At 42.1% G+C, this 27939-nt stretch overlaps 1 protein-coding gene across 3 annotated transcripts in view; it reads right to left on the reverse strand.

Moving 5' to 3' along the window:
- CNTNAP5 (contactin associated protein family member 5) overlaps positions 1-27939 on the reverse strand; it is a 424927-nt gene that overhangs the window by 179781 nt on the left and 217207 nt on the right. For 2 of the 3 annotated variants that reach the window (XM_043525185.1, XM_037912460.2), the window contains exons 7-10: positions 19810-19953; positions 7096-7360; positions 4348-4497; positions 888-1059 (exon numbers count right to left, since the gene is read on the reverse strand). In XM_043525185.1, coding sequence (XP_043381120.1) covers positions 888-1059; positions 4348-4497; positions 7096-7360; positions 19810-19953 — 731 coding nt within the window. The remainder of the gene's footprint in view (positions 1-887; positions 1060-4347; positions 4498-7095; positions 7361-19809; positions 19954-27939) is intronic. The other variant, XM_043525186.1, reaches the window with a different exon arrangement.

Genomic DNA, 27939 nt, shown 5'->3' on the forward strand with positions numbered 1-27939 from the left:
ATACTCTTTCACCTCAAGGCTTCAAGATAGTTCTAGAGCTTTCTTGCTGTTTCCTAAAGTTCCCGAAGGACATAACAAGAACCTTGATGTTCTAATCTCTTCCAATTTAAGTTTCCAGAAGAAGGTTTAGATTCACAAAATAAAATTAGAGACTATAGTATGAATAACTTTAATATATACTATGTTCATATAATTACTTCAGAGTGATGCACACATTCAAAACATTTACACGGAAAAGAAAAATTGTAAAACCCATGAAAAACTACTTCGTTGTATTTTTCCTTATATTAAAGCAGTGACTCCCCCCCACACACCTCCCTCAGCCTTGGATACAGATCCCGAGTTGAGCAGGATTTTGGCTCAGGTCTGTCCTTGGAAGATACAGACACTTGATCATTTTTTAGTCCTATTGACTTTGTAATATGCCAGTGCGATGTGCCAGACTGCTGTTATAAATGTGGTATGTTGTACAGTCTAACAAGAAAATTGTAAATGATCTATTTAAACAAAACAGTGAGTACATTAAGGAGATGACATGTTTTGATGAATCAAATAAATTTCTCCTTCTCTCGCCCATTCCTTTTAAACTTCAAAGCAATCAAATGTTGTTTATGCATAAAATTTAATCCCTTCACAAATCTGTAGCTTGATTGAATTTGCATACTCTATTTCCTCTGAGCCAATGCTAAGAGAGCCTCCTGTAATTTAAGCTATTTCCCCTGCAGTCCCCCTATTTTTGCAGTTATATTTTCTATTAGCAGCTCTATTATGCCTAATATCTGTAATGCTGGAGGATTAGAATTTTCACTTAAAGCAACCTGCACTTATAAACTGCTTGGATGAAAAAAAACCCAAACAAATACAAGGAGAGAAGAGACAATAATTACCTGTCTTTGATGTCACACAGATCAATGTGTAAATCACTAAAATTCCCCAGGGAACCTTGCTGAACTAAAATGAGGTCCTTGGGCTGGTTATCAATAAAGATGAGCCTCATGCAGCCTTGAAAAGCAGTAATGGGATTTAAACATTGGGAATCGGTGAAATTGTCAGGGCACCCTGTGGGACAAAAGGGAAGGAAGGGAAAGAAAAAGAATGAAGAATAGGGTTAAAATGAGCATTTATTTCTGTTGGGACTTCCTGATTGAAGACCTTGGGATCTAATTATTCCTACTGTTTTCTTTCCTTGCCCTCTACAAGCTTGTGTGTTATAAATCCTATGGTAATACAGAAGGAGAGCAGCCAGCCAAGGAAACCAGGCGCAAGGGCTTCCGACATGCTGAGCACAGTGAAATGCCCTTTGTCTTCTTTAAACGCTACAGTCAATAGTTAACTCCTCCCAGAGCAAATGCCGTGCAAAATTTTACAGTTGTTACGGGTCAGATTCTGTCAGGGCTAGGAGTGTGGATGAAATCCGATGGCCAGCTAGGAAGGAAAAGAGAGCAGAGACCAGCGTGTCTACCTCTATGTTTGGACAACTCCTACAGCAGATCAATACTGTATATCAGTCTTACAGTAGTTCTCAGAGGCTTCAAGCAGGCCAAGATCTCACTGTGTTAGATGCAACAGGGATCTAGTAGGTGACAGTCCCAGTACCAAAGAGTTTACAATCAAAAAGATGAGGGGTAACATTTTCAGAAGTGCCTGAATGACTTAGGGGCCTAAGTGTTGTTTTCAAAAGCAACGTAGGTATTTAGGTGCCTAATGCCTATTGAAAATCAGACACCTTGCAACACTGCTGGGAACCCCTCTCCTGGGGTCAGGCGGCTTAGGCACTTGAGGGTTGTTGGTTTTTTGTTTTTTTTCCAGGAATGAGTTAGGCAGCTGCATTGCGGCCCACAAAACAGCCAGGAGTGGTGGTGCCGCCACCCACCTTATCATTTTTAGCTCAGTAGCTAGAGCGCTCACCTAGGATGTGGGAAATCCAGACCCCAAGCCCCCACCCCAGCTAGGTGGGGAGAAAGGATCTGAACAGGGGTCTCCTACCTCTCAGGAGAGTGTTCTAGTCACTAATCTTTGGGATATTCTGATATGGCGCTCCCGCAGTCTGTACCACTGTGGATCAAGAGTGACTGGAGCAAGGGGACTGGGGCTGGGGTCTCCCACCATCAGACTAGAGAGACATTTTCACATTCACTCTCTCTCTCTAGCCTACTAAGAATGTATCCACAATGGAACAGCCATTGGGCCAGCGAGAGAGAGAATGACTCTGTAGTCCAGTAGTTAAGGCTGGGAGGTGGGAGACCCAGGGTTCAGCCCCCGGCCCCCCTACTCCAATCACTCTCTCATTCAGTTTGTGAGTCACTCTGGGGCTTAGGTGGGAGATAGGCATCTGGATGCATAGAGTGAGGCAGCAGTGTAGAAGCAGAACCAAAGGTATGGAGGGAACTTTTACCCTGACAACATAGGCACTAAGTAAGTTTAGGGACCTACAGTTTGGAGGGAGTTTTCTGTATCGCAGCGGAGCCAAAACTGGGACTTGGATGCCTAAACCCTAGAATTAGGCATCTATGGTTTAGGCAGCTAAAGACCTTCATGAATCTAGACCTGAATTCCTGTAAGAAACAGATTCTCTTCTTGCAGAAAGATGGAATTCTGTGGCTCAGGACTCTCCTTTCATCCACTCAACCTACTGGGGCTCCTAACACACAGTCACCTCCCTGATGATGACCCATGCTCCTAAACAGATTAATCTTGAGCGTAGAAGGGCTCTTCATGGGGACTGCATATAGTCAGAATAAGCACATTAGCAATGGTCTTTATCATATAGACATGGGCTTATTTGGGAGATTGGCCAAACACAGACCCATCAAATATCAGAATTTCACCCTATATATGAAACTGAAATCTGTCTTTAAAGCACATGGCCTTTCTGAACATCACGTATGATTATGCAGTGTTGTTGTAGCCATGTTGGTCCCAGGATATTAAAGAGACAAGATGGGTGAGGCAATATCTTATATTGGACCAACTTCTGTTGGTGAGAGAGACAAGCTTTGGAGCTTACACAGAGCTCTGAGCTCAAAAGCTTGTCTCTCTCACCAAGAGAATCTGGTCCAATAAAAGATATTGCTCTCCCACCTCGAATCACTTATGATTGACATACCATAAGAGGCACTTTCTGTAAAACATAGAAATCTTTACATTAGCCAAAAAAGGCAGATTTTCTGATTTAAACATATGTGGTGTCTTTCATGTCAAAGCCCTTAATAAGGATTAGCTTCATAACACCACTGCATCATTATACTCACTTTAGAGATGGGCAGAGAGAGAGACAGAGATGTTAAGTGCCCCACCCAAACTCAAAGTGGTAGAGCCAAAAAACAGAACCCAGGAGTCCTGCCTCTTTGTCCCCTGCCTAAAATCACTGCTGGTAATAGCTCATCTTAAGTGATCACTCTCCTTACAGTGTGTATGATAACACCCATTTTTTCATGTTCTGTGTGTATATAAATCTCCCCACTGTATTTTCCACTGAATGCATCCGATGAAGTGAGCTGTAGCTCACGAAAGCTTATGCTCAAATAAATTGGTTAGTCTCTAAGGTGCCACGAGTCCTCCTTTTCTTTTTGCATAAAACTATATCCCTTGAGCCAAACTTTTTTTTTTTAAAGTTGAAAACATACTCTGCATCTTTTCTGGAATATAGCTGTGTTAAGGATGACCTGTCCTGGAGAACTCCAGGTAATGGTCTTGTTTGCTTATTCACTTTTATTCCTTTTTTAATTCAAGAGAGAGCTGGCAGGACAGAAAGTTTCGTATTCTGTCCAGGCTTGGTCACATCTCTTTCAACACAGCTGTTTTTTTTTTCTTACTCTCTCTGTTAAAATGTAATGGCACCGTAACCTCTACATTCAATGGGGAGGCCAGTCAATTCAAAAGTGGGCCAAATGATGGAACCCTTACTCACGGGGCTGCTCGTGAATACAGGAGCTCACTGGAAGGGTTCCTCAATGAGACCTATATTGGGCTCCCAAGTTAAGCAGGGCTGTAGTTATTTAAGGAGCAAAGATGGATCTGGCATACAAAGTTGTGATGGTGAGAGTAGGCAGCCTAGCTATGTAGCAGCAGAAGAGGTATTGGTTGTATATCCTGTTGGCTGATGGGAGCCACTCTCTTTCATCCATATTGGTTTGTTTGTTGCTTTCTTCTCTCTCATGTTCACTTGTGCCCCACCGCAGTCCTCTCGTATGACAGACTGCACACCAGCACTGTATGTGTTGACCCTCGTCGTTGGGACAACAGCCTGTGATTCCAGTTCCTAACTCCCTGCCACACAACACAGCGGGAGAAATGGGCTTTCAAAGCTCCGTCCCTGGCAGGTGAAATCCATCTGAAACAACCTACCTCCGAAATAGTAGCTTTTCCCAGAATAGATCTGCGAGAGGGTGGTTGCGTGACCAGCTGCGGCGACGTCGTTATCCAGAGTCAGGGTGATGCGATGCCTTCTGGCATTTATGTTAACTGAATGCCAGAGCCCATCATGGAGATTGCTGCCTGGAAGACAAATGCAGAGGGTAAAGGAGAAGCGGGGAGGAGGAGAAGGTGGCGGTGGTGTTCACCAAGCCTCCTTCATGTTCAGTCTCTGACTGCATGGGGAGTAATGAAACAGCCTGGCTGGGAATGCAAAGAGCAGGCAGCAAGAAGAAACTAGCTGAGCTGATGATTTGATGCTTCTCTGCTCAGTCCATTACCTCTGGAAGTGCTGTGGAGTATAACAGGAAGTGAAGAGATTTTCAAGACCTTCTTAAAGGATTTAGGAGGACAAGACCCACTGGCTTTCAAAGAAACTTGTGCTCCTAAAGCCCTTTAAGACTTTGCAAAATCCCACCCCCCCCCCAAATAATGTTAATAAAGACAAAATATCGTCTGGCTATATGGAGGCCCATGTGCATTGTGTTTGACGATCGTGCTCCTTGAAAGCCAAGACTTCCACTCGGCACAGCCACTTCTACAGGGAATATTCCTAGGGGATATTGCTAATTGTGTCTTCTCTCTTTTGCACACCTGTGCAAGGCTCAGGCCAAGCTGACCCTTTGCTTCTTTACTCTGTGAATCTGTGTCAGAATTATAACCCTTCAAATGTTGTAACACGTAAGAATCCCAGGTCATCTATCCGAACAGCCTTACAAGTCACTGCACATGATTCTGACTGCACTTACACCAGTGTAAGTCAGAAGTAACTTAACTGCAATCAATGGAGGTGTGTCAGCATAAAACTGGTGCAAGCAAGATCAGAACTGGACTTCTGATATTTATTCTTGCTAATGGGATTCTCACATTAACATTGCTTTTTGGAGGAAGTGAAAAGGATTTTAGTGATAAGTAGAGGCATGTTAACAATTCAAAAATAAGTGCAAAAACTGTGTTGGGAAAATCACTTAATTCGGAGCCAGGAAATGAGACCATTTCCATAAAAGCTTTTGCTACAGTATGCACATTTTTCAAGGAAAAACAGGCTAATTTTCCAGGAAAAATGGACCAATTTTTCATCCAACATTAGGACTACTTTTAAGTGAAAAACGTTGCTAAGGTCTAAAAATTGTTCAAGAGAAGATGGATCAAATTAGGGGTGGAAATGGGTCTATTTGTGAACAAAAATGCCTTTGCAGGGAGATGTGGACATTTGCAATTTCCCCATGCTTTTCGTGTGAATGTAGCCACGTCACCGATATTTTGCAGCTATCTCAGGTTAAGAATTTCACAACCAAATTAAACAGCAAAACAATTTGATTTTCTCCCACCTTCACAAACAACTTCATTGCAAGGCAGGATGAAAGCGCCGTATCCAACCTTTCCTTGGGGGCAACCTGGGACTTTAGCCAGCTTCTTGAAGAGTGTCTGTGCAGAGCTCCACCCTCCTTTTACCGTTAACATTTGCGAACTTTGCAAGAGGAACACCAGGGTTCTATCTGACCAACTCTTCCCTGTGAAAGGTTATCAAACGCAGATTTTGGCTCCCTTTAAGAGCCAGGGATTTGTCCAGGTTCAGTTTCTACCCCGCATATTTTAATGTTGCTGATCATTTTATTTACTACTACTTTTTGACTAATGGATTTTTTTTTTAATTTCTAATCTACCAGCACACTCTTCATTTGCCTTGGGAAATCTGAGTTCAGATCCCAAGTGAAAATGAATTTGCCACATCTCCTACAAGCCCCAGTTTCTTCACAATTCTAATGATGGGAACGCTCTAGGTCATGCCTGGGAGGCATCAACAGCGCTATAATGGGAAGCCTGCATGAGACGTGCCCAGACTGTGCATGGCTCTACCACAGAGAGAGAACAGGCCTATTAGTTAGCCACAGCAGCCAATACAGAGCTGTTCCATACATTCTATTTTAAGAGTATTTTTTCCACACTTGGCCCTATTAAAGTCTGCTTTGTGCCATTCCAGCTGTGTAAAGTAGCCTCAGAGCTGGCTTAAGTGGCCAGCTAGATTCTCCCTCCACTAAGGAATCCTCCAGTGCTGTTGATCAAGCACTACAACCCCTGCACCACCCCCTCCTGGCAGCTCGCAATGAGGGGGTGTACTGGGGTATGGCCTAGAGAAAGGGGCATGGCTCTGGGAGTCACTGCAATCAGGCACAAACTGAGAGATGCCGTAGGGTTTCCCTAAATTCTGGCAGGGGTCGAACTGACCCCAACTGGCTCCAGTATTGTTGGGGTTGGTGGGAGGGATAGAGGTGGATTAGAGTCAGTTTTACCCAGTTCTCTCAGGTCCTTTGGGAAATGGAGTTTGAGCAAACTCAAGGATCTAGCCCACCTTTTTTAATAGCTGAAAGGACGGGATTTTCACTACTTCTCTGTGGAGGAATGGAAGTTAGTCAGTCTGGTTTTCTACAGAAAATTTAGGCTGACTATAAAGAAAATTGTTGTTCGGCAGATTTAGGCCAGAGCTACCCAGATCCAAGCTTCCTTGGTTCAGGCCCAGCATTAACGTAGACAGTCCCGCTATTATTGCTCCAAAGATAAGGTTCAGTTTGGTAAGGAAAAGCAAGATCAGACCTTCCTTCAGGTGGTTGTTCTCCCTTTCAATATGGCTGGCCCCAGAGATTGGAAACAGGCACAGGAAAGAGGAGCCAATGAAAGTACCTGCACTGATCTCCATGGGGTTTTCTGCCACTTTCTGTATGACAAGTGTCAACCTGCCAGCGTGAAGGTAAAGCAGGAGAACGCCGGAATCTTCAGACAGCTCTGTGGACAGAAGCATCCCGTCTTTGTTCCACGTTCGAAACTGGAAGCTGACTGACAGCCCATCAATCTGGGGGGTGCCAGGTAAGAGCAAATAGCTGCTGCTGGAGCTGACAAAGGTGATGGGAACAATTGGTGGTTCTGAGCAGGAAAAGGTCACGTTGCCCTAAAAAACAATAAGATGCAAACACGTCAGGCTGTTTTTTTTTCATTTGGAGACCTGCCAGCTGCTTTAAACACCTGCCCTAAAAGCTGGCCTTGATTTGGGGATTATTTTGCTCTCCATAGGAATGCTAAACATTGTACATTTATGTCATCTGCATAGGTTGACACCAGCAAGTGTCTTGCTGAAACGCAGTTATGGACCTGATCCTGTTTCAGTTTAGCTCAAAGGTGGATGTTTTACCATTGACCAAAATGGGAACAGGATCAAACTCTTTTGTCTACCAGATCAGCTGTTCAAGAGATTATACATATGGTGGCTTCTGTGCATTTAGATAGTAGAATTTGTGTTCGGGCAGTGGGTGGGAAACCTCACCATGTATTTTTTTCTTATTTTACATGTATATCTACCACGCCGTAAAAAAATAATGATCCCTTGGATTTATTTAGCACCTCCCAATATGAAAGACTTCAAAGGGGGCAGAAAAAACTTATGTCATTGTTTTGTGCACTGTTAAACAGCCATCATGTCTCATCCCAGAGTGCTGGCCCTTCAGCAGTGGTGGGCGAAATTGCTCCTCTAATGTGCTTTGTGATCACTGTGGATGAAGAGCATTACCCTAAATGTAATTCTAATTGCATGTTTTTCCCACCACTGTAATGCAGCCACCTCAGGGCTGAAAGGTATTAGCCTTTATGAACCAGTAAAGTTACAGACTAGTTTGTTAGGATGGGAAGACCAATTTATTAAATTAAAACTACAGGAAACATTTATGTAGTCAGAATGTAAGCACCCAAAGTGGAACGTGGCCAATGTTCTTAGACCAGTCTATAGGACATAGTCTTGTTACTCCACAGAGCAGTGTAGAAATGAATTGTTGGATGATCCCATTCTGATTAACAATGGTTATGAAGGAGGGCACTGGGCACTCTTACCCACATCCTTCCCACTGTTGCCTATACAGAAACAATTTTGGGGAAGTTATTTCAATGCTGCATGCACAACAAAATGATGACAGCCAAGTTAAAATCAAACACATTTCCAACGGTATACTTAGGTTGTTTAGAACCTTTCCCTGCCAGCACTCTCACTGAAATCAGGGGGACTACTTGAGAAGATAGGTACTGACCTACCAGAGTAGCTCCATTCTGAACATTATCTCAGATCTTTTTGCAGCCAGTAGGAGAAGAAGATACCTTATTGGGGTTTTTTTCAGCCATATTCCATGCTGATTATCTAGCCAGGCCGTTTGAGTCAGATAACAAAAACTTAACAATTAATGAGGTCAAAACATATTTACAGAACAACATTTCTTCAAATCTAGAAAATTGCAGCAACCAGCTTGCGTGGAACCAAAAAGCTTTGTAAAATACGGGCTGATGAACCCGTTCAAGTGAAATGCTTTCTTCATGGTGCAGCCTCTCATTAGAGCTGATATCTCATTCTAACCGCATAATTATAATGAGCAATACATGATTGATATGTAGGAACTTGTATGGTGCTTGAGGAATCCCTTATTGAAATGACAAGACAGGTAATGGAACTATACCCTATCATTTTCAAGACACTTTCTAGTCTTTCTTTTACACTGGAAATTAATAAAGTGCCAGAAAGAGAATTAATATCTTACTGGATGAAATAAACTCTTGGTGGATTATTTTTTCTAGGTGATGAACCAAAATAAGCAATGGGAAAAGAAAACAGAGGGTATGTCCTGTCAGAATGAAGATTTAGATGTTCTAATCCAAAAAGCATCCAAACTTATCTAAGCCTCAATCACCTGGGAGCTGGGATGGAAATTTCCTCATTACCTCTTAAAAGTTTCTAGTATATCTTGGTTTCATCTAAGTAGGAGATACAAGAAGGACTACTTTTCTTGGGGTATTTCCTCTTCTGACCTCAGCCAAAACCAAAAGGCACAAAAACATATGAAAATTACATGAACACATAAGTAAAGCTGATTGGACTGACGCCTAGAAAAACTGTAAAAATTTGCTCAACATTTTCATATTTTTATAGTCAAAATTAAAAATGCAGAAAAAAAGTGTCTGAAATTTTTACATTGAAAATATTTCAACTAATTCTACAAAAATGTTAGTCGAACTTTCATGGACCTCAAAAAACATACATAGGCTTGAGCTCAGAGAGAATGTTCACTGCTGTTCATATTTTTTCCTGAGCCTTCACCCCCATCTCTCATTAGAAGAAGCAAGCTATTTGCTTCACGAGCAGCAAGCAGGGTGCTAATCTTTGCATGGCATAGCATGGCTAAATGAAGCTAGAGTTTAGATATGGTTTTGTCTCCAAATTCTTTGCAACCGTTACTAACTGGCTGAAATGCACCCCAGAATAAAGCAAGTGTTTCATAGTGCACAGCAAGATTTCAGAATGGGCCAAATTCACTCCTGGTATAAGCCAGTGCAGCTCCATGGATGTCAATGTAGTTACCTCCACTAATAGATCTGCCGAAATAGATTTAGAAAGTGAAGAATACATCATCTGATTGAATTTATATACAGGATTTTAATTACGCAGAATGTAATTTACCTGAGTTTGAATAGGTCAGGATATTGGAGTAAATGTCCCCATATTTGGAAAATATATCGTGGGATCTTAAGTGCTTCAAGCACACTTTTGTGTCTCATCTGTAAGTCAGCACAACACCTCTTAGCAGCATGCTAAGGTAAGAGTTCAGTATTTACCCAGATGAAAAAGTTACTTACTGAATTACCAGTACCGATTGATTTTGATTGGTCTCCCATCCACATACTAATCTAGACCAAGCCTCCTTAACATCATAGAGCTGACAAGAGTCAAACGTTAAAAGGACCTGCCCACAGCTAGCTGCAAAGAATACTACATGAAGTATACTATGTGGAATACTTGATCTACTAAAGTGGGAACGCTTTGCAAAATAAAAGGGGTTAAATTTGCAATGCATATTATCCACAAAGTTATTCCACTGGGTCTAGTCACAAGTAAACAATTCCCTATAAACCTAAATTTCATCTGACCCAGTTGGCCGCAGTTTCAAAACCCTCTCGAGTGCATACAAGACTTTCAGCAAACAGTTGATTTTGCAAATTAACCTAGTTTAACTGAAAAGTAAATGTTCATTGGCAGGGAAACAGGATAAGAAGAGTCTAGTCTCTAGAGATAGATCAGTTATGTACAGCTGCTAGAAACGCCAGCTAACTATCATCAGGCATTTGAGAATTCCATTGAATCTGATGTCTCCAAACTGATTAACTGTGCCTTTAATAAGTAATGAAATCTATTCAAAAGGGCTCTTACTACTATTACAAGTGGAACTCTCTAAATCTACAGAATAAAATGGAGATGTTTAAATATTTCCTAGGCAAATGTGGTTCTGACCCTCACCTCTTAGAGCAGTGTTCTATCACTCTCTATATTGTCAGGGGAGACATAGCAGGGTAAGTGTGTCCTAATTTGGCAAAGAAGTTGATTAAACAGTTGAAATCATAGCAGAAAATAGCACTTTAGTGTTCAAGGAAGAGACTAAATATTTTTCTGAGACCCAACTTGAGGATACTGTTGCCATATAGTTGATTGGGATACAAATATGATACCACACAGAGGACCACATGATTCTGAAGGTCATGATCCTAACCCAAAGCCACCTGGCCTCTTTCCAATGACTTCTCAGGGCTTTGGATCAAACCCTAGAAGAACAGATATTAATGGACCATTCAGCTTTTTCTTGGCCTTTTACATAGTCCTAGCTACTTTTGAAGAAACAGGGGAAACTGCCACAGTTGGAGTAGGATGAGGCAGGTGGCCAGATGAACCAATGCTGATACATCAGAACACTACAGAATAGTCAACTGAACAAGAAGCCTCTATGTTTAGCCTACCACAGAGATGCAGACCAAGCCGATTGCATGAATAGGGAGAGCAAGCAAAGAACATTTCTGAGCTCTCACTGCCCCTGAAGGAACAGGGGATCTTTATTCTGCTCATTAGCCACTTTGGGGATAGTATCCAAAGCAGCAGAGAGATATTTTATCTGGGGAGAGTTAAAGGGAGAGGTCAGATGGCTGGTAAGTGGACAGAGCTCAGATTACCCGAGCATAAGAGATGGCCTCATGTGTATTAATAACAGAATAGAGGAGGGTCCTGCTGGCTTTATTTATTTATTTATTTAGAGATTGGGTCCCTGCAAGGAAAAGTATCATTTAACCAAAATAAAGCATTCAATAGACTACAGTATTTTCCCTGTGGGACTCCGGGGGATTAGATGCTTGGCTAAACAGCTCTGAGTTTTCTTTATCTCAGCCTCCTGAGCTTTCAGGGCACAGGCCAACATTGTAACAAAAGATTTTACAGCCTTTGCACTTGCAGTAACTGAACATTATTGCTCCATACTATGCGGCCATAGCGGAGACTCGGCTGCAAATGACAGGAGCAGCTATAAAGCTCATCTGAAAAATTATAAATCATTCCTTCTGGGGAGGGAGCCCAAGCAAGGGAAGGAGGCATGGCAAGAAAAAAAAATAAACTAATCTATAGCTCACTCAATAGTCTCTCTCCTTCCTTTGATGAGGGAGAGCAAGACTAAAACCAGTCTTTCAAATTCACCTTACTAAGGAGTGAACATAACGGATGAGTTAGCTGAAATTTGCGAATTATCACAACACTGGCTTGTGCTTTATGCCAATCCAGGGCAAACTTGTCTGTGGTTTATTAGATTTTATTCTCTGGAACAAAACATAATTGCAAGGAGATTTTTTTTTTATTATTAAAACTCAGCAATATCCACTTTAAAATAGAAAAGTGCCTGCAAAGCAATTCTGATCAACTTTTTTTTATTAGTTTCTTCACTGAATTTGTTTTCCCCTTTAAACTCTGGGAGTCAAAATATGATAAGGCCAAAGTGGACTGACTAATGGCTTAAACCATGGGAATGAATAGCTCAGATTCCAGCTCCTAACCCTGGCTGAGTAAATTCAATCCTTCCTCCTACACTAGGTATATACTGTATGTAGAATACTAATCACACATAATTTGGATGAGACTTAAAAACACAAGGTCATTTAATCAGAATAAGGATGCTTTGGCATCCTTAACTGCTTGAATATCATGGTAACAACTAATACACCACTTTCATGGTATGTAGCCATAAAGGGCAGCAGGTGATGTCTCTATTGAAAATTTGTAACTTATTGCTACTCTTAATCATTGTGAGATGTGTATACTGTAACGTTTAAGGAATAATATAACTATGAATTCTTGGAATGAAATTGAGTCACCAGGTAATTATATGTCTCACTGTTGTCACCCCCTCCACCTTGCTAATTATGCAATGGATTGTGCTATTGTCCACTATTGCACAATAATAACCTTGAAAAGTCAATGGAAAACCATCAAAGATAAACTATAAATACTGAAACCACTTGGAAGTGAAAAGGAATGATATGACAGCAAGAGGATGGTCCTATCTGTAAATAAAGACCCTCCGCCCCGCCCTCCCCGCAAAAAAGATTCAGTATAGCACAGGGTGAAGAAAGACACTCTACATCCATTCACTGAAGAAGTATCTTGATGAGCAAGGATGCTTTATGACAGACCAGGCCCTGGCTCCCTGGGGCCAGCAAATGCTGCAAAAGACTGAACTTGGGAGTGAGAATCTACTTTATTTGCTCGGAAAAGGTGACTATTAATAAGTGTAGGTCCTTGGGTGCATGTTATGATTTTATTGTGAATGTAACCATTTGTTTCCATCACTCACACTGATTTCTATTTGAATCCCTGCTCTTTTTCAAAATAAATTTATAAAATAAATTTCCTTTTGTTTTACTATAACCGGATTCAAGTTGTGTGTGTGATACAGGAGCGATGCTCTAAGGTGAAACTGGTAAACTGGGTTTCTCCGTTCCTTTGGGAATGGAGGAGCTGGGATTTCAGAGATCAGGGGCCAGAAACCACAGGGGGATACTTTGAAGGGAATCAGCAACGGAGTGCATCTATTGTCAACCAGCAGGGCTGGCAGAGGCCAGATGAGAGTGCTTGATTGGCTGACAGGCTGGTAGTGATAGGGAGCTCACGCCCAGCTGGGCACACAAGGCTCCCCCACGCTGGAGGAAAATGGCAACAAGGTGAATCACAGCCCTGGGGTGCCCTGAGAAACATCACAGTGTTGTACACAGCAGGATCTCTACCCCTTCTGCTAGCTGACCAAAGGCCATGCTATATATATATAAAAAGCTACTGAGACATTAAAGTGTAAGACGGTTGGAAACAGGAAAGAAAAGTTATTGTTTTAGATTGGTGATCCACAGTTTGGGAACTACAGCTGTAAGGGAAGAACATAAATTGTTGCGCAAAAGTCAACATGGTTTCTGTAAAGGGAGATCATGTCTTACTAATCTATTGGAGTTCTTTGAGGGGGTCAACAAACATGGGGACAAGGGGAATCCAGTGGACATAGTGTACTTTGATTTCCAGAAAGCCTTTGTCAAGGTCCCTCATCAAAGGCTCTTATGTAAATTAAGTTGTCATGGGACAAGAGGGAAGATCCTTTCATGGATTGAGAACTGGTTAAAAGACAGGGAACAAAGGGTAGGAATAAATGGTAGATTTTCAGAATGGAGAGGGGTAACTAGTGGTGTTCCCCAACAGTCAGTCCTAGGACCAATCCTATTCAACTTATTCATAAATGATCTGGAGAAAGGGGTAAACAGGAAGCTGGCAAAGTTTGCAGATGATACTAAACTGCTCAAGATAGTTAAGACCAAAGCAGACTGTGAAGAACTTCAAAAAGATCTCACAAAACTAAGTGATTGGGCAACAAAGTGGCAAATTAAATTTAATGTGGATCATGTAAAGTAATGCACATTGGAAAAAATAACCCCAACTATACATACAATTTATCGGGAGGGATAGCTCAGTGGTTTGAGCGTTGGCCTGCTAAACCCAGGGATGTGAGTTCAATCCTTGCGGGGGCCATTTAGGAATCTGGGGCAAAAATTGGGGATTGGTCCTGCTTTGAGCAGGGGGTTGAAGTAGATGACCTCCTGAAGTCCCTTCCAACCCTGATATTCTATGATTCTATGATATGATGGGGGCTAATTTAGCTACAACTAATCAGGAGAAAGATCTTGGAGTCCTCATGGATAGTTCTCTGAAGACGTCCATGCAGTGTGCAGCATCAGTCAAAAAAGGGACCAGGATGTTAGGAATCATTAAAAAAGGGATAGAGAATAAGATGGAGAATATCTTATTGCTCTTATATAAATCCATTGTACGCCCACATCTTAAACACTGCATACAGATGTGGTCCCCTCATCTCAAAAAAGACATACTGGCATTAGAAAAGGTTCAGAAAAGGGCAACTAAAATGATTAGGGGTTTGGAACAGGTCCCATATGAGGAGAGATTAAAGAGGCTAGGACTTTTCAGCTTGGAAAAAAGGAGACTGAGGGGGGATATGATAGAGGTCTATAGAATCATTAGTGGTGTGGAGAAACTGAATAAGGAAAAGTTATTTACTTGTTCCCATAATATAAGAACTAGGGGCCATCAAATGAAATTAATGGGTAGCAGGTTTAAAATAAATAAAAGGAAGAAGTTCTTCACTCAGCGCACAGTCAACCTGTGGAACTCCTTTCCTGAGGAGGTTGTGAAGGCTAGGACTATAACAGGGTTTAAAAGAGAACTGGATAAATTCATGGAGGTTAAGTCCATTAATGGCTATTAGCCAGGATGGGTAAGAAATGGTGTCCCTAGCCTCTGTTTATCAGAGGGTGGAGATGGATGGCAGGAGAAAGATCACTTGATCATTACCTGTTAGGCTGACTCCCTCTGGGGCACCTGGCATTGGCCACTGTCGGTAGACAGGCTACTGGGCTGGACGGACCTTTGGTCTGACCCAGTATGGCCCTTCTTATGTTCTTAGTGGACTCATTTAGCCTCATTTTGAACCTGTTTGAATGCTGCGGGATTCAGAGTTTGATTCAGATGTCATTTAACTCACATTCTGCTTGAAGGGGCTGTGAAAAAAGGGGCAGGGGTGATGAAGAAAGAAAAAATTGAAGTGGAAAACCAAAGTGAACTGGACTCGGCCTAACTATCCATCACAGGGGGTCTTGTGGTAGGCCAGGATGCAGTTCCAGCATTTCTCCCCCATGGCCCCACCCGTCTCTGCAGAAGTTATGGTGCACTCTGGAAAATTGAGAGCTGGGAAAGCATTGGGTTGATCCATGTCTGATTTCCCTCAATGGCTCCAGCACATTTTTCCTCAGCGTACAAGTTAAAAAATGGTTTGTTTTCCAACTCTCTGACCTGTAAGCGCTACTTGGGATATTTAGAAATGACTGGCCTGATTTTAAGAGGTAATAATGAACGCTTATTATAGTGCTTAGGCAGAAGGAGACCATGAGTATAGACAAGCAGATTCTTCTCAAGATGATAGTGCCTCAAATCAACTTAACAGAATAGCATGTTTGGAAAGGAATGAATTATTAGTTTACATTCTCCTGTCACTAGGCATTTCTCCTCACTCTTTGATGCTGGCAATTGGTTATTTCCCCAGGGAGCACAGTGATGCATTTGTGTGTCACCACATCCGTCATTATGCTGAATTGTCATTCCCAGATTCAGCATGGCAAGCTGACATGGAATTTCAAGCACACGAGGGCTGACTACACCGGTTTACAATAGGAAACGGAAAAGCCTGACACTTTCCTCTCAGATCTCAAATAGGCTGGGGGTTCTCTCTGCTATTTAAAAAATACATCAATATATTTATGAACCTGGGGAATGGGAAGGGGAACATTCCCTATTTTAAGTGAACACGAACAATGGCACAGTGTCAAGAAACTCAAGAAGCGTCTTTTCTGACATCTTCTTTCCTACTCCCCATCTACTTCCCCTCCATGTTCTACTCAAGGGCTCTTTCACACAGGTCTGAAAGTCTGGGTGATCTCACTAAAAGCTAAACTGTAGGCCAAAAGCCTAAGACTAGGCAGATATGGGGTAGAACCAGGAGGCCAGATGCTCTGTTATGTCCAGCTTCTGATGGATGCAGCAGAGATGAGGGATGGTTACAGTTTCCTGACCTACTACCGGCCCTCTAATCTGTACTAGCTAGATATGGTGCCTCAGTGACCATCTACAAGCTCGGGAGTGCCGGAGTGCAACCACCTGTGGAACTCCTTGCCAGAGGATGTTGTGAAGGCCAAGATTATAACTGGGTTCAAAAAAGAACTAGATAAGTTTATGGAGGTCAGGTCCAACAATGGCAATTATCCAGGATGGGCAGGGATGGTGTCCCTAGCCTCTGTTTCCCAGAAGCTGGGAATGGGCAACAGGGGATGGCTCAATAGACGATGACTTGTTCTGTTCATTCCCTCTGAAGCACCTGGCATTGGCCACTGTCGGAAGACACGATCTTGGGCTGGATGGACCTTTGGTCTGAACCAGTCTGGCTGTTCTTATGTTCTTATCATCATGCTCTCTCCATACCCGCTCTCCACCAAGTGGATCAAGAACTGATGGGAGGCTTGCATAGGAGCTAGCTTTACACCAGCTGTAGACTCCCCAAGGCTGGCCAGTCTCCACTGCCTGGGCCACATAAAAGGAGTGAGGCAGAGCAGAAAACCTGCCCCAGCAGCTACAATTAGGCTCTCTAAGAGACCGGGTGATTTTTTTAAGTGTTTGTAAAAGCCACCCAGGGACACTTGGTGAACATGAGATTTCATCCCGAAGTGGTGGTGGTGGTGGTGCTGCTGATGGTTATGGAAGTTTGACAACTCTTTCCAACCCAAACCAGTGAACATTTAAGAGATGGAATGCCGAGACTCTATACGACAGTTATCAAGGTCAAGGACCGAAGAGGAAAATCTACCAGCATGGAAAGAAAAAGCTCCCCGGAGAGAAGGCACTAACATTGCATGGGATGACCAAGCAGAACAGATACAGGTTGAACAAGACAGGCAGGGAAATCCAAAGGCAAATTCCAGTTCAGAAGAGACAGATTGCCTCATTGTCTCAAGGCCTTTCCCAAAGGACATTTATTGCATGTCCAATGACTACAAATGAGTTGCAGAAAAGGACAAGTGCAATGATAATAAAATGCACCATCCAAGCATACTGTCTAAATGGAGGGTTTATATTGTCAGTCTGCGTTTTCTCTCCCTTGCACTAGGTGTAGCCATTTGGGGGGCCATTCCTCTTATCGAGCAGGGTTTTATTTTTTCACCAAGAGGTCTGTGCCTTTGAAGTTGAAGTGTCGTCATTCTTCCCAGCTCAAAAAAGACCCATATTGTGACAAAAACAGAGGCTGATGGATGTCCCACTGCTCACAAGACTGGCTCACTTCCTCTGGTTCATATTTACATTTTGCTACTGTATACTAGGTGGAAGATGACAAAACAGAGACTTGTCCATTCAAGTCTGCCTCCATTTTGGAGGGAAAAGCCATTTTGGTCAGAAATGATGACTTTTCTAGTTTAATATTTGTGGGTCTGGGTTTAGACTGTCAGTCAGGAGATAGTAATTTGTCATTTGCCTCCAGGACTAAACAGAGTCTCTACTGAAAATAGAATAGAAGGGGCCGTACTCCCTTGTTCCTTGGAAAAACACTTTGTTAATACAGTTGCTTTGACAGCTTGAATGACAAAGTGGACTGATGGGCAGAAGGTAAGCAAAGGAAAATTTGTGAGCAGAACTTTTTGGACCACGGTACAGAATAGCTTCCACAGGTGTTAAACTTACAGGGACTCAGGTATACAATGGACTGTTTGAAGTGGAAAGCCAAAGTTTGTGCTATACTTCATTGTGTGCCTTTGCCATTCCCCTTCACCATGTTTTCCCATTCAGTGCTACCTCACAAAGCACAGCAACATAAAGCAAAGCCCAAGCACAACTCGGGGAAGTCACAGAAATTTCAGAGTGACTTTCTGACACTCTGGGCGTGTGGAATCATCACTTGAAGACCACGATTGAGTTGGAGTACAGGCCTTTTGTCCCACAAGACCTTTGATAAGGCAGAAGCTCTTTTCAGTGTTTCAGAAACAAATCCTCTGAGTCAGTGAAATCCTAGGGTGAGGAGAGAATTGTGGAGGTCCTGTAGCACCTGAGTCATGGAGGAGGTAGGAATTGTGCCTGTGAAAATCAAAATGACTTGTGGGGATGTGGGGGCTGGAACTGTTGGAAAGAATATGCTTAGCAATGTCAACTTCTACACATGTACAATAGACTTTTACCCAAGACTCCACATAGTGCAAGTTGGAATACTGTGAGGGTAGGACCCTGGCCATGTATTCTAGACATGCAATTTAAAGGGGCGTAAAAAGTGTGATTTCCAGATCACTGATCCAACACATACATAATGCCGGCATAAAACATACTAATGTGTCTCTTTTGATACTTAGGGCTGCATCACTCATAAGTTCATTTAGAAGTCAATGTTTTGCCTCAGTGTTTGGCCCTATTTTTAAAAATATATGCGGGAAGTTCTCCAAGGAAATATTATTGTCCAACCTTCCAACACATGCAGCATGAGTAAATCACTCGGGATATAAAAACAATCACAATGGCGTTTTTATAAAATCCTGATCACTAGAGTAGAGTGGACCATTCTCTTTCCTTATGAAGTTAAGGGTCCCTCAGTTTCTTCCTGGAATGTGCAAATTCATGAGACACTTCCTACAGCAGGTCCAATGTTCCTAATATGTATATTTCTTTTACTGTTCCTTGCCCTTTTGAATAAGATAAATAGAGCTAGCTGAAATGTTTCACATTTTGAAATTTCAGTGAAATTGTGACTTTCAAGATAAAAACAATCAAAAAAATACCCCAGAAAAACATTTTGACGACATTTCCGCCAGTCTCTTTTCCTTATTGCCTCAGCTACAGAATTCGTCAACAATTTCCAAAACTCAACATTTCGGATATATGGGGGTGGTGGGGTACGAGTGAAGAATTGAAACATATTTGAATATAAGTGTGGCAATTTCCCCCCCAGCAATTTCCAAGGTAAGCTCAAGCTATGGGCCAGATTTTGATACCCTCTCACAATGAATAGCAGCGAGACTACTCAGGGAATAAGGTTTTATTCAAAGTCAGTAGGAGAATGAGAATCTGACTACTGCTTTTATTACTTTAGATGGCCTAAAAGAATCTTTTGAGAGACCCAAGGACTTCGATCCAAACTTAATTCACTGGAGAAGGAGTAAAAAGTTTCCTCCAACTCAGCTTCCCCAGATTCAAGTATAGCTGGAAATGAGTAAAGACAGCTAATTTGTGCATGTACCTTTGAACAGCTCTCTTGGTGTTGCAGCAGGCTAGGCAAATATCCTTTTAACTAATTATACACATAAGGGTCTAATCTAAGCTGCAATCATTTGGCAGGAGGGACAGCACTTGTCAATAGCTGGGACTGGAAGGAAGTGATGAATCAAAGAAGAAAAACAGACACATCTGATTCTCACCACAGTGTAGATCTGAGGTTTACGCCTTTTTGCCAGGTCAATTATATTGACTCCATTGTAATATAGGTTCTCGATGCATCCAAGGAAATTTTTCTTCAGGAAGGTTCCTGGCTTTCCTGGGACTGGGATCCCCCCGAAACTGAGCTTTGGGAAAGAACAAAGACAACACTCAGTTGCAACTCCAAAATGTAGGGGAAAGGAATAAGTGAAGTGTATGGAGAGAGGCGCTAAAGTTACATACACAGGATCAGGCAAGGAAGGCTAGAGCATGGCTTAGTGGTTAGGGTATGGAAATGGGACTAAGGAGCCCTGTGTTCTCTTCCTGGATCTGACACTGATCTACAATTTAACCTTGGGCAAGTCACTTCACCTCTCTGTTTCCACTCTCATCCTTTGTCTGCTGTGTACTTAGACTCTAAACTCTCACTATGTACATATACAGCCCCTAGTACAGTACGGCTTTGATTTCAGTTGGGACCTCTAATAATCCTCATGGCAATTGGTGGAGATAGCAAATGCAAACAATATATAAGGGCTGATGGGGGGCAGGTTTAGGGCACTGTGATTTAGAGAACTCTCCCCTCTGTTGAATGTAGACAATAATACTTTAGGGTGATGTTGTGAAGCTCTGTTCATTAAGGGACTGCTTGTGTTCGACCCCTGGTGAGGTTGCAAGGAACATTCCCCCATGAAAAGTGCAGACACACCAGCATTCTGCACTGCATGGAGTGCCAGGACAGCTCTTGTGGGAGAAAATGTTAAATCACATTGCCTTCATATTAAAGTAGAGACACCAGATGATTTCTATTAACAATCAGCACAATTGGTGACTAAACCATTTCAGAATACAGAGGGGGACACTAAACTGCCAGCATTGTGATGCATAAAATATCCAGTTCCAATCATTTGATATAATAAAAAACATCAGGATGTCTCTGATGTTACCTGCTGATGGGGGGTAAGCTGCAAAAGGCCTTTTCACTGACAATGGAAGGTAGCCATAGAACACCCTCTGTTGTCAGGCAACACCGAGGGGCCTTCTTAAGTGAAATTTTGATAAGACTGTATCCAAACCGTGGCCACCTGCGACTTCACTGTTATCACCATGCTGCTTGCAAGGGCAGCTTGGAACTTCACAACAGCAGGAGGGATAGAACTCAGATCTTTCTGCTCCAAAACAGCACAGGCCCTACCACATCAGCTAAAGGAGATTCCCCGTTTCACCTTAGCTATACAGGCTACATGATATAATTAAGTAGTTCTGATTCCATCCAACAGAGGGCAGTGGCACACCAATACCACCCATCTGTTAGTAAAAACAATGTGTTTATTGTACGTCAACATGACAACTTAGAGTGAGAATTCACTGCACTTGAGTTGAGCAGCGTATTTGAATTCTAAAGTTTTGCAGATTATACATTAAAACAAAAAAAAAAAAAAAGAAAAAGCTCTTTTAGATAAAATACCCCCCTAAGCTGCTTTAGAGATACCTGAGTAGAGGAGATAATTAATAGAGTAGAGGAGTATTAGCATTAGGTTGCTGAGGGTTACATTAGGCAGAAAACTCAGACCGAGAGCTCTGCAGTGCCTGAGTATCTAGGAGCAGTTACCAAAAGCCATAGATTGATTTATAACTTATCTAAGGCTATATCTATACTACAGGGATGTGACAGGGTGGGTCGTTCCTGTGCTTAAAGTAGGTCCAGCTCCCCTGTGCTCGAGCGGGTCCTCCTAGTTGAGCCAATGAAGGGGGCAGGGCTGCTCCTGGGCTATAAAGGATCAGAGGGAGTTTCAGTGAGGGCAGCCCTAGGAAGAGACGCTACAGAGTGAAGCTGCCAGGAGAGAGGGTCTCCTGCAGCAGTCTCTGAGGAAGGGAGTGGGGGCTGGGTTAGAAGGCCTGGAGGAACGTCTTGTTTTTTCTTGAGGAGAAGACATGGAAGGTAGGCCAGGCCTTGCATCTTCTCCAATTGTGCAGCAGGCAGCAGACCCTGTTCCAGAGGATTTAGCAGCACAATGATGGCACTTCAGCTGCGTCGGCAGAACTCCATGGCGTAGACGCAGACTTCGGAATGGGTTTTTCATCACTGGAGAAACATCACTTCACCAAGCGATGGGAGCTAGGTTGACGGAAGCAGTGTTCTGTCGACCTAGCTGCATCTAAACCGGGGGGTTAGGTGGGCATAGCTCCAGTGCACAGTGCTGTCGATTTTTGAATCCCTGACTGCCATAGCTACGTTGACCTAACTTTTAAGTGTAAACTAGGCCTAAGTTTGAAAGGAGAAGCTCAATGGAGCAATACATGTAATTGACATGTTAGCAGGGATCTGTCATCTGTTAATGGTGGATACACACACTTGAATGTAGGGTGGAATGTTTTAAGGCCTGGTCTATACTTACAGGTTAGGCGGACGTATCTACAGCACTCAGCTTCATAGCTAAAACCGATCTAGCCACTGGTGCAGACCTGGCTAGTCGATGGGAGAATTTTTCTGTTGACCTACCTACCGCCACTCAGGGATGTGAATTAACTACACCGATGCGGTAGTTAGCATCTAAGCTATGGTGCTACAGCAGCCGAGCTACAGCACTGCGGCTGTGCCTCTTAGCACACGTAGTACAGATATGGTCTTCGTTTGAGATTTTCAAAGGAGTCCAGGGGAATAAGGTGCCCAGAATCCTTGGATACGTAACTCCCTTTGGCTCTTAGGAAAATCCCAACCCAAACCTCTGGCTAATTTTCAAAGCCTTGTGGCTAATTTTTAAGTGGGGACACCCCTTAAGGCTTTGTCTACTCTGTGCTGACCCATTTTCAGTGAAATTCCCACTGCTCCTACCAGCGCCAGCAGCAATGGAAATATTATAGAGTAGATAAGGCTTCTGCAGCCACAAGTGTTTATACGTCTGTGTCTGGTATACCCACAGCACCGCACTGGCTGGAGCGAGAGCTTGGTCATTGTGCCACATCTACATTCAACCTCTACAGGTACGTCTACAGCACGTGGAGATGTAGCCGAGCTGCCTTTGACCTAGCTAGCATTGAACAATAGCAGTGAAGCCACTCAAGTAGCTGCAACCTCTGCTGCCATGGCTTCACTAGGTCAGAATTAGTTCAGACACATGGGCTGCGGTCTAATTGCTGAACACACGTAGCCTACGGGACAGTGGTACGAATTCCAGTGGCCGCTGGAGCCTTGTCTATACTAGTGAGTCCAGCAGTGCTCCCAAGGCTGGGGTGTACCAGTCGTTGCAACTGTGGGATTTTCGGGGGGAGTGGTATTAAAAAAAAAAAAAAGCCAGGTTAGACTAGGTATAAAAGTAAATGGAAGATGGATAAAACCTTGAGCACTGCTTTGTAAATCATAGACTATCAGGGTTGGAAGGGACCTCAGGAGGTCATCTAGTCCAACCCCCTGCTCAAAGCAGGACCAATTCCCAACTAAATCATCCCAGCCAGGGCTTTGTCAAGCCTGACCTTAAAAATGAGGGTGATTTCAAGTGATTTCATCATCAAGAAAAATGATTCTCAGCTATAAAAAGCATTGCTGTTGCATAACCCTTCATGCCAATAACAAACTTGCAAGTGATTCAGAGTTGAAAACTATTTCACTTTTTATTTTATTCATCAACTTGAGCCTTGGTTGTATTGATTGATAATTACACCAGGCAATAAAAAGTGAAATAGTTTTCAACTCTGCATCACTTGCAAGTTTGTTATTGGCGTGAAGGGTTATGCAACAGCAATGCTTTTTGTAGCTGAGAATCATTTTTCTTGATGAAATCACTTGAAATCACCCTCATTTTTCTTTCATTTTCTGTTCTTTTAAGTCTCCTGCTTAAGAATTTTCTACAAAAAGCAGAAATCAATATCAATTACAGTGCTGAATTATTGAGACAACATATCTCCTTAGTGATCAGTAATAATTTTAATTACCAAACTCATGGTTGTATTACATTTAGCAAGGCCTTTAATCCCCTAAATTTGCTGAAAAAAACCTTCCATTACACTGCATTGTCTTCAGCCTCACAATCCAGCCTACATTTTCCTTTTCTTAAACTGCATTTCTTAACTCCAGGTTATAACCACTTACCATACCATACCATTTCATCTCCTTGTATGGAGGGTCCTACATGGTTCAAATGCTTCCAGAAATTAATCTTGTTCCTACCACCCCTAGTAGTGGTTTATCCAAACAATGTTTTATTCTTTTAGTCTTTCCTCATGAGTCATTCCCGCAGACTCTGCTACTCATTTTTGCTGGTTTTCTCTAAATTCCCTCTCCGTCACACACACACGTCAAAGAATGATAATTACTTACACTTAGTCTACAAGGATCTGAAAGCACCTTGCAAAGACAATTAGACTTTTACATTGTTTAAATAAAATTGTTTAAAGAAATTAAAAAAAAAACATTGTGTATGGTGTTTTTCATCAGTTCTGAAAAAATATCTGGAAAATTTCAGAAAATAAAATGTTCACAAAGTTTTTCACAAAAATAATAATTATTTTTTTTTAAAAAAGGGCCATTTTACACTTAAAAAAACTTTTGTTCAAAAATTGTCACCCAATTCTAGCCATGATTCTCTGCTTCAAGCACCTCCTCAGTCCCACTGTTGTAAAGCATATAAGAAATCAACAAATTGATGAAAGCTTGAGGAGCAGGATGGTGAAGACTCATAGCTAGATTTCCAGAAGTTCGGAGGACATACAAATTCCTCGCTCTGAAATTCGACAGGGCCACGTGCAATGCTCAAGGTGCTAAAGGAGCACTCAAGGAAGACTAACATTTGCGGAGAAGCTAAATGAATTCTGTGCATCGTCTTCAAGGCGGAGGATGTCAGGGGGATTCCCACACCTGAGTCATTCTTTTAGGTGACAAATCTGAGCAACTGTCCCAGATTGAGGCATCAATAGAGAAAGTTTTGGAAGAAACTGATAAATTAAAAATTGGTAAGTCACCAGGACCAGATGGCATTAATTCAAGAGTTCTGAAGGAACTCAAATGTGAAATTACAGAACTACTAACTGAGGTATGTAACCTATTGCTTAAATCAGCCTCTGTACCAAATGACTGAAGGATAGCTAATGTAATGCCAATTTTTAAAAAAAGATTCCAGAGGCAATCCTAGAAAGTACAGGCCAGTAAACCTAACTTCAGTACCAGGCAAAATGGTTGAAACTATAGTAAAGACCAGAATTATCAGAAACAAAGATGAACATGGTATATTGGGGAACAGTCAACACAGCTTTTGTAAAGGGAAATCATGCCTCAGCAATCTATTAGAATTATTTGAGGGAGTCAGCAAGCATGTGAACAAAGGTGATCCAGTTGATATAGTGCATCTTGACTTTCAGAAAGCCTTTGACAAGGTCCCCCACCAAAGACTCTTAAGTGAAGTAAGTAGGCATGAGATAAGTGGGAAGGTTCTCACATGGATCAGTAACTGGTTAAAAGACAGGAAACAAAGGGTAGGAATAAATGGTCAGTTTTCAGATTAGAGAGAGGAAAATGGTGGGGTCCCCAAGGATCTGTACTGGGACCTGTGCTGCTTAACATATTCACTGCCTTTTCCACTTCATTTATGAACAGTGAGGTGGAAAAATTGCAGATGAAAAAAAATTACTCAAGATAGCTAAGTGCAAAGCTGCCTGCAAAGAGTTACAAAGGGATCTCACAAAACTGGGTGGTAGGGAAACAAAATGGCAGATGAAATGCCAATGTGAACAAGTGCAAAGTAATGCATATTGGAAAACATAATCCCATCTATGCATACAAAATGATGGGGTCTAAATTAGCTGTTACACTCAAGAAAGATCTAGCAGACATCGTAGATAGTTCTCTGAAAACATCCACTTAATGAGTTAGGAACCATTAGGAAAGGGGTAGACAATAAGACAGAAAATATCATAATGTCACTATATAATCCATGGTACATCCACACCTTCAACAGTGCCTGCAGTTCCGGTCACCCCATTTTAAAAAAGGTATATTAGAATTGAAAAGGTGCAGCCAAGGACAAGAAAAATTATCAGACACCTTCCATATGAGGAGAGATTAAAAAGACTGGAACTGTTCACCTTAGAAAAGAGATTACTAAAGAAGGATATGATAAAAGTCTATAAAACCATGAGTTATGTGGAGAAAGTGAATAGGGAAGTGTCATTCACTCTTTCACATAACACAAGAAGTAGGGGGCACACGATGAAATTAATAGGCATCAGGTTTAAAACAAACAAAAGGAAGTACTTCTTCACAAAATGCACAGTCAGTGTGGGAATCTCATTGCCAAGGGATGATGTGAAGGCCAAAAGTATAACTGGGTTCCAAAAAAAATTAGATAAATTCATGGAGGATAGGTCCATCAACGGCTATTAGCCAAGATAGTCAAAGACGTAACTCCATGCTCTGGATGTCCCTAAATATCTGCATAGATGCTGGGACTGGACAATAGGTGATGGATCATTTAATAATTGCCTTGTTTTCTTGATTCTCTCTGAAGCATCTGGCACTTGCCACTGTCAGAAAACAGAATACTGGGCAAGATGGACCATTGGTTTGACCCAGTATGGCCATTCTTATGAACCACCAGTTTCTGCTGGAGTCTCTTGACACTACCACAATATAAATCTCAACAAAGTCAATGAAAGCTGTAGGATCTTACAAGTTTTAAGAATCAGACCAATATTTTATCTATTTATAACTTTTTTTAAAGTGTATTGTGTATATAAAACTTTGTATTCATTTGACTGGGTCCCTCTTCCCACTAGCTGTCATATGTCACTTGTCTTCTTAGATCTTAAGCTCTTTGAAGCACAGAACTTGTATTTGTATATGTCTGTACCGCACATAACAAAACGAGACTCTGATCCTGACTGGGGTCTCTGAGTGTGACTGGAATATTAAATATTAATATATAATAATGCAACATCATTTACAAAGAAGCATGGATTTGGTTAGAATCTGTTGCTAAATGAATCTACTTGTGAGTTTCCCAAAAGTAGATCGTGTCCCATCTTTCACAGAGTAGAAGAATCCAAATCTTTTTGTAATCTCTTAGAACACGTGCAATGCTGTTCTGAGGTTCTAAACAGCAAGGCCTGCATTTCTGTTATTGCCATGGCTTAAATCACTACAGCAGAATACCAGAACATTTATTTTTATTAGGAATAAGCCAGAAAGTTGCAATGACACCAAAGTACATCTCAAGAGCTGGCCCATCCATACTTGAGAGCTACCTGCAATCTAAGCAACCATGGCAATATGTTGCTGGTTCACCAGTTACCTAGTATGAGACCATCAGAATTAACCTGAAAGACTCCTTTTCCTGAACAAAATCCCAAGGCATATCCTAATGGGAATGAAAGAACACACCGCCATCTATGCTGTTCTTATGTCAACTTCCCAAACAGCTACATCACCACCAAAGATAAGGGTATGAGACCAGTGGATGAAATCCTGGCCCCACTGAAATCAATGGCAAAACTACCGTCAATGCTAATGGAGTCAGGATTTTACCCGGTAAAATATGAACTTTGAGACAGGATTTAATGAAAGCAGTGACACTGGCATCTGGCTGGGTGCAGGAGAATTATTAATTAGTGCCAGTGAGCACAAATGTCTCTCTTCCTCTCTGCACCAGGCAATGACAGAAAGGGAAGGAGCGTCTAACAATTTGGCTAGAACATTGGGGTAACTGACAAATGGAAACCCTGAGGCGCTAGGCACCTGCATGTGCATAAGTGCTGCTGTTAAGCCATCTGGTTTCTGCACTCAGGACACGCTGGGAGTGGATCCTTTAAAGAGAAAAGAATCCAAAGCGCAGACAAGAAGACTTTGATTGCACAACAGTGAGCGATGCCAGTGTAGTACATTCAAATAAGGATGACGGCTCTGGCTGTGCAAACACAACACCATGCTCTGCACGGTCCTGGAACTTGCTCATCAGGAACAGCATGATGAAAAGGAACACAGGAAATACTCAAGTGGGGGTGGGAAATGGGAGCATTGTGGTTATAATCAGGAAATAGCTAAACATACACCTGATCAGACAACAGTTCTAAAAGGCTTTGCGTGCACTTTTCAGAGAGTACAGGGCTGACCCGAGTAGTGGGGAGGGTGAAATACACCTCCC

This window comes from Chelonia mydas, chromosome 11, assembly GCF_015237465.2.
Source record: "Chelonia mydas isolate rCheMyd1 chromosome 11, rCheMyd1.pri.v2, whole genome shotgun sequence".
Lineage (NCBI taxonomy): Eukaryota > Metazoa > Chordata > Testudines > Cheloniidae > Chelonia > Chelonia mydas.